The following is an 11,353-nucleotide window of genomic DNA, read 5'->3' as shown; positions in this document are numbered from 1 at the left end:
CCGTCGTACGATTTTCGTATGACGGCTCCATCCTGCCCCAACCATCGCACAGTTCAATGAGCGGTCTTTAGTAGAAATCACCTGGACGAATTTCGTTAATTGACCTCACGGATTTTCCTTTGCGCATGAGCAGTGTTAATCGTATGAGGTTTGTCGTATGGAAACGCCACCAACCTTGCGAAAATCGTACGATTCGACAGAAGTTTTCTAACCTGCTGGAAAGTCAAAAGTCGTATGATTGTACAGTATTTGCGGTTGTACACTGCCCATCAACCGTACGAATATCGGACGAAAACGTGATCGCAAACGAAAATTGCCCGATATTCAAAAGGTGTATGGGCACCTTTAGAGGGGATTTCCCCTACCTTTTTAGGGATCTCCTCTTATTTCCTCAGGTGTCTCTGGGACTGGAAATTAAGGGAAGTCTCCCAAATGGTACGCAGATGGCAAAAAAAGAAACCTGAAATGGTCTTAACCATTCCCTACTCTATCCAGAACTGAGGACCAAAACGTTTTTGAACAGTGCAGTTACTTAGTTCCACTTTAAAAAGAAAACAAGCTCGGCCGCCATCTCTGGGCAAAACCAGTCAATAATGTTGTACTTGTTTGGTCCTCTAAGTCACATCGTTCTACTTAATGGAAAAATAAAAAAGTATACACCAAATTTTTTTGCTCCTAGCTTTGACTTTTTCTCCTGTAAATAACTTTCAGTCAATGTATCCGCATTGTTTAAAATAATTGTTACAAAAAGAGATAATAAGCAAGCCTTCCATGTTATGAAGTTATTAGTTAGCTAGGTTGGATTTGCCAGCTATTGATGTACCATTAACATTCTGTACAGGTATGTATGCACAGCGATATCAGTAAACAGAAGCGCACTTTTTTTTTTTTTTTTAAACATAATACAAGTAATTTCTAAATGAACCTTAACTACTTGACTGCCAGAGCGACAGAGAAGTGAATCGTGTTTTTTTTATTTTTTTTTAAGTTCCTTTTTAGTTCCCTTCGACATAGGTCAACTGTAGCTTGGCAGCTAAGCGGACTTTTGTGAGGCTTCTGTCTCCTGCTCAGATAGCTTCTCCTCCGACAGAACCGTCATCCATGGTGATACAGAGCGTGTGATGGTCTGCTTGGCCAGGTTGTAGTGGTTTATGACTGTGTAGAACTTCCCCTGGGTGCTGGGGTCTTGTTCGGTGTAGTAGTTGTCCAGGGCTGCAGGAATGCATCGATTGTTCTGTAGAGGGATGGAAAGAGGTCAGTTAGTAATTTGAAGATGTTTTGGCTATTTGGCTTCTTGAGAAGAAAAAAAAAATGTTAGGAAGGAACCCATATTATGGTGCGAATCTGACCCACTGTGCACTTTTTTCTGTGTCTACAGAAATAGAAATACAGATGGCTATGTATGTTCCGAAAACAAATCACTTATGGAAGGTCCTGTTTAGTGGTCTTTCATTTCCAATGAAAAGTCAAGTTGAGTTTGATGTCTGAACCCTTATTTGGAAAACTTAAAGGAATGATTGCTGGGAAAGTGCATTCTCCAAGCACAACCACTGAGGGGTCTTTTTTTTTATAAAAGGGGGACCCTTCTCAACTACTTGTTTGCCACTTAACTGGTACTGTATGTAGCATGTGCTAAGTTAACAAATGATTCCCACCGTTTACATCCACAAACCATCTCGGATTTGTATTCATGTTCTGGAGATGGATAGAAGGTGAGGACTTCCAAAGTTATTTTCTTTGGAATATTGACTATCCCAAGTTAGCACACAGGAATGAGCGCAAAGCTAAATGGATGACTAAAGTCTTGGTGCAAGAGGGATATATTTTTAATTGGGCTGACTTTTCATTGGAGTAGAACATATATGCTAAGGATGGTTTGTAAATTAATGGAAAGGGATCTGTTGTGTTAATGGGAGATTTACAACATTTGAAGAGTACTTAAACTAGGTTTGTAAGGGGAGGGCACGTTAGAAAATAAACACTAATGGAAAGTGAAATGCGGGGAATGGTGTACCCCCAAGGATCAGTTTTCTGATCATTTTTACATTTATAAATCAATAGAGCAGGTGTAGGCAAACTCGGCACTCCAGCTATATACATACATACATTTATATACACTTTATATATATATATATATATATATATGGTTTGTATACACTTTAACTGAATTGAATTTATTTTCCCTTGAGAAGAAGCCATTTACAAACGTGGTCCATATAGTAAATTCAGTGCTGTGTTAACTGGTCATTGCACACAGGCATTCTTTGTGGCAACCTCTGCATACAGAACTGATTTTTACTGCAAGAGTTGTGGAAATGTGGAACTGGTGTTATAACTACTGGTTGCATACAGCTGTCGGGGTGCAGCGAGGAGGAATATGAAGCTTACAGAGGTACATGAAGGCATATACTTCATTATATCCCACATGTACATGAAGCCAACCAGATCAGTTAAAAGATAAGAGCAAAGGGAAGCTGTAACTTCAGAGAAATGTTTCATATCACACCGGGCTAAGCACGGCCTAAATATATGTACATCCAGTATATGCACATAATCAAATGAGAGAGATCAAAGTTTCATTTACACCAGTATTTTGTTTTCTTTTCATACGGTGAATCCCTTTCAAGAAATCGTTTTCATCTCTCTCAGGGTTTGGTACAAAGCAGGCAGTAGAAAGTATTATGTGCTCTCTACAACATTAACTTTGTGTCTTTAAAATAGGCCTAATTAGTACAGAATGTTCTGACATGCACTTAAAATATCTGAACTAATTAATATCCCACAATACACAAACGGAGAGGCTGTGCTCTGCTGCTCTGGAGTCTGCTAAGGACATTAGCGATGGCCTAATCTCATGGAATGGTGAGTACATGCCCGCCTTGGCTGAGCCCAGCGCCAAGTTATTCCTTTCGTCTAAGCTTTTCTTTTGCCCATATGATACAGTGAATGTCTGCAAGCAAATGAACCTCATTGTAAAAACTAGTGCTGTATCCTTCTTACTCCATCTGAAATGTTCAAATATCAGTCTCTGGAGCCCACTGGAAAGCTTCTAGAGCCAGTGTTGGGTCGTTATCTCACAATATCCTCAGAGTTACTAAAGGATAATATGAGAATATTGATCCAGGCAACTCATCCAACTGCTCTTCCGCTGTCTGGAAAGTTTATTGGCAGCAGTTGGCCAGGAGTTTTTGTTTTGCCTTAGAGGAACACAAATGACAGACCTGTAAGGCTGATGTAGATGGATTGGAGTCTTTTTCAACATAAACATGCAACTGTATAATGGCAATGGCACAGCTTCTAGAATATTAGGTTTACCTATTTGGATGGATTCACGTGGGTGGCAAAAGGAGGCACTTGGCAGGCTACTTTGACCTATGCCAAGTGCCTCATAAATGACCTTGGTGAAGCAGTGTTCATGCATGTCCAGTTGGACCATTGCTCCCCTGATGAATAGTGCCCTGATTAATGGGACTAGATGCTCTTCTGCACCCATGTGAATCCAGCCTTTTACATCAGAATGTTACCGAGATGTAGCCTCCTGTCTGCTGGCTGTCGATAGAATTGGGATGGACAGCATTAATCTAAAGTACAGAAGACTGAGTATTGTATGGAAATTAGTAGCGATGCACCGATACCAAGTACAGTACTCGGTAGAAGTACAGATACTTTTCCAGCTCCAAGACTAGACTAGAGAACAATTCAAAGGTTAGGAGGCCGCTGTCATGTGTAAGGAGCACACGGAGCTCCTGGGATGTGTACATCTCTGTTTTAATGTACGATTTTGTTTTTATAAACATATATAAAGGGATGCACCGATACCATTTCTGCAAGTACAAGTACTGGTACTTGCCCAAGTACTCACAGATACAATTACTGATACATTTTTGTTTATTGTCATGTGACAATTTTTCTAAAACAATATCGACTAATGCTTTCAGGACAGTGGTGGAGCACCTGAGCCAGGTCCCAGCTGCAACCGCTGCAACCCGGGTAGTTCTCATGAAAATGCCAAGTATCGGCACTGGTATCAGTGCATCCCTAGAAATTAGGGGCAGTGTTCCTTCTTGACTGTTTGTGAGCCTTTAGTGACTAGTACAGCGAATGGCGCAGGGTCTCCTTACTCTACTCTGTTCGACAACAGCAGACAACTGATGGTGGCTACAGCACCACAGCGAGCATTGACAACTCAATGCCTGCTGTATTAAAAATGGATTTCTGAAAACTGGACATTATTCTTATTGGAGGTACCTCAGGGCTTTTGTTCATTTTAGAACTTTTCTTTACTTCTTATGCATATCAACGGGAATGCAAAAGAAGCTTGAAGCAGGTCAACTGCACCTGCACTGAATTCTGAATGGTCTCAAACTGGTGTCAAACACAAGCCGCATCTGCAAACCTAACCTCAACACTTTACATGAAGGGGTTCAATCTCCTCCTACAATCTCCTCCAACACCTATTGTAACTACCTCTCTGTAATTCATGTGCTACCAATAACATTCAGTCCAGGACAGGTCTGAAGACTCACCAATCAGCCCAGTTCCTGTACTCATATTGGCACATGCTGTGTGTAGACTGCCATTATTTTCAATGGCCAGACTGTAATAGTGGGGGGAACAATGTGAGTCTACATTATGGCAGGACCAGACAGTAGTAAGATTTCATCTGAGCAGAGGTATGTAGCTATTTTCATGGTTTTGGTGCAGAGGGTAAGGGAGGTGGTTCTACATCTCTCATTAAGAATGTGTACTTATCCTTTTTTTGTAGCACATCCTAATAATATTGATTAAAAAAATGTGCTGATGTAGGACTCTAGGTGTTGAGAATGTTCTGTTGACAGAGGTGCTCAGTTTCATGGCTTGTACTTGCTGCAGCTCCCAGTTTTCTTACAAGGCGTTAGACCGGTTCTCTTGCTTCAGCCAAGAAGCTGGTACACACCTTTGTTAATTTTCCTTTAGCTCCCTGCTATCAGTTACCTGCAGTGTGTCTGATAACAAGCTGTCTGCATACTGTTCATTAGCTAGAGAGCGGTGATTTATTGATGGAGCACTGCAGATATTGCAGCTGACATTGACTGATTGGAATGTTAGGGAGCAGTGAGAGTGGACATGTCTGGGAGCATACTGAATAGGTCCAATGAAGACAGAGAGCGGAAGCTGATACATCATGTAGGGATACATTATTGGGCTCATACATCATACTGTATGAGAGATCCTTAATTCTCCAGTACACGATTGATATATAGAAGCATCTTTGTCCTGTCTAATAATTGGAACAGATTAGAATGAAATATTTCCATCGGCTTAAAGTGAACCTGTCTCAAAGTAAAGCCTATCAAGATGTATATAGGCAATGAGAAGAAGGCACAGAGAAGAACATTGGGGGGAAATTATCAAAGCAGTTTGTTCAGTTACGATTTAAAAATGAAAGCGAGAAGCTGATTGGTTGTCATGCACAGCTGCTCCAGATTTGGTCTGCTCCGCTTTTGATAAATGCCCATCATTGTGTTTTCTGATATTCATCCTCCTAAGGGCCACTACATTTCAGTGCTTGGTATGTATACAGTCCAGGTGTGAGATCAGAGCACTGACAGGTCCATTGACATCCCGCAATGAAGGCTGCCATGGCCCTCTGACAACCAGTCTCAAGGAAGACATTGTGGGGGCATGTCAGTGTCTCCCCTTACTTCAGAAAACAACCAGCGATCTTCCAGGTACCTCTTGGTGGCTGCTTGTCAATGGTAATGTTGGCTTGATGAAATTAAGTTGAAACCTCTTCACCTTTAAAAAGGACTCTGTGTAAACAAAAAATGGACCCTTGCAGTGGGGCCACCTCCTCACTGCAAGGCCTCACTCACACTAGAAACGGCCGGCACGTACAGCTCCGTGCTGTGTGCACATGCGTATCGGGCAGCTCCCGGGAAGGACAGGCGATGCGTGCGATTAGTACGCGGCCCCTGACCTTCTCTATGGGATTACGCGGCCGTATGCCGCCCTACGCTCACCCCAAGTGCAGGTCCGTGCGGGTGCTTGTGTCCTGGCTCCGACGCAGACAGGATCCATTCTGTCAGCATACGGTCGTGCAGGGCGGGTGAGCATAGGGCGGTGTACAGCCACGTAGTCCCATAGAGAAGGACAGGGGCTGCGTACTAATCACACGCAGCACCTGTCCTTCCCGGGAGCTGCCTGATACACCCGTGCGCTCAGCACGGAGCTGTACATGACGGCCGTTTCTAGTATGCATGAGGCCTAAGGGTTAAGTGCTCATTTTGTTTACAAGGGTCAAATAAAGAAGATATACTCACCTCATCCTTGGTCCAGCAATGGTCTACACTCACCTCTCCCTCCCTCCACTTCGGCAATGGAATGCCCTTGGGCTTCCTCGCGTCTAATGCAGGTAAATGCATTAAACATGAGGACGTCGGTGATCCTTAGACCAACAGAGACTGGGGGAGAAGAGGCTGCGGGCACCGGTCTAGCAACCCCGCAGGACCAAGGATCAGGTGAGTATATCTGCTTTACTTGAGCCCCCTAGACCAAGCAAGCACTCCTTCCTTGCAGTACTGGTAAGTTTTTTTGTTCGCCCGGAGTTTTTCTTTAATGGTATTTGTCCCCCATAGACAAGACAGGCAGAAAAATCTGTGATCTCAGCTTAAGTCTCCAAGCACTAAGACCAATTATTTTATCTGAAGGGAACCTACACTGCAATCTCAGTGAATACAAATGAGCTGCGGGTATTGAAATATTTAACAGAACATCATCTTCCACAAGATTCTCTCAGTTTTATATCCAGGTTTCAGATCCTTCTCCTATCAGCTGTACATGTGACAAGTGCTGAGATAAAACAAACCTGTATCATGTGCACCAAGTCTGAGCAGACTGATAGACAGGTGCAGAGAGAGGAACTACAAAGCACACTCACTGTACTGCATTGCTAAAAAGGACGCATAGCAAGTGCTTGTAGCAAGAAAATATGTTTAGTCGCATTAATAATCACTTTTTACATTATATTTCTATAAAGTTTTAAAAAAAGTCTCCAGGTGCATTGTATTAATCACTTCTACAAACATTTGTGAAAGAATGGGTCGCTCTCAGGAGCTCAGTGACCTCAAGCGTGGTGCCGTGATAGGTTGTCACCTGTGCAATAAATCTATCCGTGAAATGTCCTTGCTACTAAATATTCCACCGTCAAGTGTTTGTGATATTATAACAAAGTGGAGGCAACTGGGAACAACAGCAACTCAGCCACGAAGTGGTAGGCCACGTAAAATGACAGAGCGGGGTCAGCGTCAACTGTCTGCAGAGTCAATAGCTACAGACCTCCAAACTTCGTGTGGCCATCAGATTGGCACAACAGTGTGTAGGGAGCTTCATGGAATGAGTTTCCATGGCCGAGCAGCTGCATCCAAGCCTTACATCACCAAGTGCAATGCAAAGCGTGGGATGCAGTGCTGTAAAGCACACCGCCCCTGGAGTCTAGGGAAGTGGAGACGTGTTCTCTTGAGTGATGACTCAGGCTTCTCTGTCTGGCAATCTGATGGATGTGTCTGGGTTTGGTGGTTGCCAGGAGAACGGTACGTGCCTGACTGCATTGTGTCAAGTGTAAAGTTTGGTGGAGGGGGGATTATGGTGTGGGGTTGGGCTTGGCCCCTTACTTCCAGTGAAGGGAACTCTTAAGGCATCAGCATACCAAGACATTTTGGACAATTTCATGCTCCCAGCTTTGTGGGAACAGTTTGGGGATGGTCCCTTCCTGTTCCAACATGACTGCGCACCAGTGCACAAAGCAAGGTCCATAAAGACATGGATGAGCGAGTTTGGGGTGGAGGAACTTGACTGGCCTGCACGGAGTCCTGACCTCAACCCGATAGGACACCTTTGGGATGAATTAGAGCGGAGACTGCGAGCCCGGCCTTCTCGTCCAACATCAGTACCTGACCTCACAAATGCGCTTCTGGAAGAATGGTCAAACATTCCCATAGACACACTCCTAAACCTTGTGGACGCCTTCCCAGAAAGGTTGAAGCTGTTATAGCGGCAAAGGGTGGGCCAATATAGTGTATTTTTCAATAGCCACAAAGGCTATAAATCTACTTTGTGTTAAAACCCATATATTACCTATTAAAGGTAGTGACATCATCAGTGTGCTGCGCATAGCCTGTGCAAAGAACAAAGATGTGGATGGAGCCCAGCAAGCCCCACCCACTACAGGCCTACAAAAAACTACAGAAGGGGGCGGAGACAAGACCAGTTACCCTTCATAAGGAGAGAGAGCAGCAGTGACTGGACATTATTACAGGAAGCTCCTACACGGAGGCGAATTTACAGTATAGATCTGAAAGAAATACACAAAGATTGAAGGAAGAATATTGTCTAAATACAAGTCGTGTAATATTCCTTGAATCTTGTTGTGCTCTTTATATATCTTCTGGATCTGTGCAGTAATCCAGTGCAGTTTGCCTCTGTGCAGGAGCTTCCTATAATAGAGACCAGTCACTGCTGCTCTCTCTCATTGTGCAGGGTGACTGGTCTTGTCTCGGCCCCCCTATATTTCTACAGACAGCCTGTGGTGGGTGGAGCCTACTGGGCCCCTCCCACAGCTCTGCTCTCTGCACAAGCTATGTACAGGAAAGTGATGATGTCACTGCTATTTTTACATGGTGATAACTGGGTTTGTGAAGGCATACAAAGTGGATTTATATCCTGTGTGGCTATAAAGGAATAGTTCTTGTGTCTGACGTTCAGCTTTGAATTCACTTTTCTGTTGATTGGTTCACTACCTGTGCTGGAAGTCAGTTCCAGCCATCCACTATTCTTCACTCTGTCACTGTATTCTGTCACCGTGCCAATTCAAGACACTGGTACATGACCATCATATGGTATCATGACTACCTGTCCTGCTGATGCCAATGCCTGGTATATTGCAGTATCTGTGAGGGAGGTAGGAGTGGTGGGGGGGAGGGGGGGGGTGCTGTATAACCGGGTCAATGATGGCCTCTAACCCTTTTGCTGCTTTTTTTTGTTTTGCACAAATGATATAATCCACATTATGGGCCTAAAACTTAAAATCCCTGATAATTATATATTTACTCAAAGCAGAGACCCTGTAGCCTAAAATAGTGGCAGTTGAAATTTTTTACGTCGCATGAATAGATACCCAACACGCCAAGCTTAAAAATCTTGTGCGCCCGTAACACGGCAACAAAATACGGTACTCCAGATTGTCCATAGGTGACATTATAAAACCCCATACAGGTCATTAGTTTAGAGTTAACTGTGAACATTGGCTGTAGAATTATTGCTCTCACTCTGTCACACATGGTAATACCTAACGTGTAGCACAATCAACATTTTGGTACGTAGGCACACCCGACGCATGTTTGCGTTACTATGCGCACATTCGTGGGGGTCTTTTAAATGTTTTTTTAACTTTTGTTTTTACTTTTTTTTTTATTTCATTGCTATCACATAGGGGGTTTGTAATCCCCCTATGTGATAGTATATTGAAGGTGACAGGTACTCTTTAAGGTGATATTAGGGGTCGGGCAGGTGTACGCTTTACCGGCCCCAGAAAGAAATCTGGTGGCAACTCAGCTGCCAGAATCACTTCCAGTGTAAAGCTGACCAACAGAGTCCCAGCGGCTGTCTGTTTAGAGGGGCCCGCTGACAGCGACGTACAGCATACATCGCTGGCAGCAAAAGGGTTAAAGAGACCCTGTCACTTTGTCCTGAATGGGTCAATTTAATGGAAACATATACTGAGAGAATTTGGCTGTTATTTACCCCTTCTTCTGAAGATGCTAGTACATAGGTAGGCATTAGCAACCTTGACACGCCAGCTGTGGTGAAACTACAAACTCCACGAGGCATAGCAACACAGTCACAGACATGATGGTATTTGTAGTTTCAGCACAGCTGGAGTGCTATAGTTGTCTATCCATGTGCTAGTTGCTTGCCTGACATGCTGATGCAATGGCTTAACTTCTTTCTGAGGCTCCGACCTGGATGCAGGTCAGGAGTTGTGACTTTCTAACCTTCATGCTTATCCTTGGTCAGTGACTGAGAAGACACTAAAGCCAGAAACAGATGACTGATAGAAGGAGGTCAGCCATGGCAGCACAGACATCCTATAAGACAACAGTTCTTGTAAGCAGAGCCCCTGAGCAGCCCGGATCTCGTAACGTGTCAGTCAAAGAACAGAATTTCAGCCTTTGCTGCCGAGGCCAATATACTCTTGGGATCCAATTACTGAACAGCAGCAATTGTGAGCTGAATAATTTACCAGATTTCCGCTCTCACAATAAAATATATATATATATATATGGCAAACCATGAGCCATCCAGAGAGACATGACATTAGCCAGTCCAGATCACCAGAAGATTATCAATTAACCCAAATCATGTGCAGGTTAATCTGAATGGCTATATGTGAATCTGTGTCTCTGGACTGCACAGCTAAGGATTTTCACTTATTTAATGGCGATGGGATTAGTGTCAGCACAGGAGGAGGATGGACGTGCTCGCTGCATTTGCTGGTTACGGCTCTGCATGTTGATGCAATGTCTGCAGTGCTCTGTCTCTATAGACACAATGAGGGAGAATTTGGGTGGAGCGGCCTATTATGTCCGACCAATGCAATGCCGGCTCCACCTGGGTGAATCAGACCATTTTATACAGCTATAAATAAGGTGAGCTTTTCAGGGCTCTTATCAGACCATCTTCCAGAATATGATGACAGGATCAGAGCCGCTTCCAAAGTTTCCACACTGGGATCATTCGACAATAAACTCCGTCTAGAGTTGGCTTGCTGACATTTTCAATTTAAAGGAGAACTACACATGTAAAAGTATTCGCTAAAGTAGAAGAAATCTTCCACCCAAAATTATGACTGAACATCGGGATTCAGACCAATGTGAACTCAAAACTGGCAGTAAATATACAGCTTCAGTTTATAGAAACATCAGATCAAAAATGGGATCCCCAACAGAGTGACTCATAACACAAACCCAACGGGGGGAAGTCACATTTCTGGTATGGAACACAAAGAGAGGAATTTATCGAAACTGGAGCAAACACAGTCTGGAGCAGTTGCTCATGGCAACCAATCGGATTCTCGCTTTCATTTTTAAAGCTTAAAGGAGAACTATGGGGTCAGTGTTTTCCCCCATAGTTCTCCTTAGGGTAACGTGAGGACACAAACTAGCGTCCTCCCGTTACCCTAAGCTCAGTATACCACGAGCTACAGCTCGCGGTATACTGAGACGCCGGAGCGGATCCCGACATGGATGTCGGGATCCGCCTAGCTGCGTGAGTGACAGCTGGCTCTGCCTATCTAGAGGCAGAGCCAGCTGTACCC

The 11,353-nt window shown here is 43.9% G+C and overlaps 1 protein-coding gene across 2 annotated transcripts in view; it reads right to left on the bottom strand.

Moving 5' to 3' along the window:
- Positions 1 to 514: 514 nt before the first annotated feature.
- Positions 515 to 11,353, bottom strand: part of LOC108796573 (neuron-specific protein family member 1) — a 64,040-nt gene continuing 53,201 nt past the window's right edge. For both annotated transcript variants that reach the window (XM_018568067.1, XM_018568066.1), the window contains exon 5: positions 515 to 1,234. In XM_018568067.1, the coding sequence (XP_018423569.1) occupies positions 1,034 to 1,234 (201 nt within the window). In that variant the 3' untranslated portion in view covers positions 515 to 1,033. The remainder of the gene's footprint in view (positions 1,235 to 11,353) is intronic.

The sequence above is a fragment of the Nanorana parkeri genome, unplaced genomic scaffold (genome assembly GCF_000935625.1).
Source record: "Nanorana parkeri isolate BGI_ZX_2015 unplaced genomic scaffold, ASM93562v1 scaffold1134, whole genome shotgun sequence".
Taxonomy (NCBI): domain Eukaryota; kingdom Metazoa; phylum Chordata; class Amphibia; order Anura; family Dicroglossidae; genus Nanorana; species Nanorana parkeri.
The sequence above is the reverse complement of the archived record's forward strand: the minus strand, read 5'-3'. Positions and strand labels throughout refer to the sequence as shown.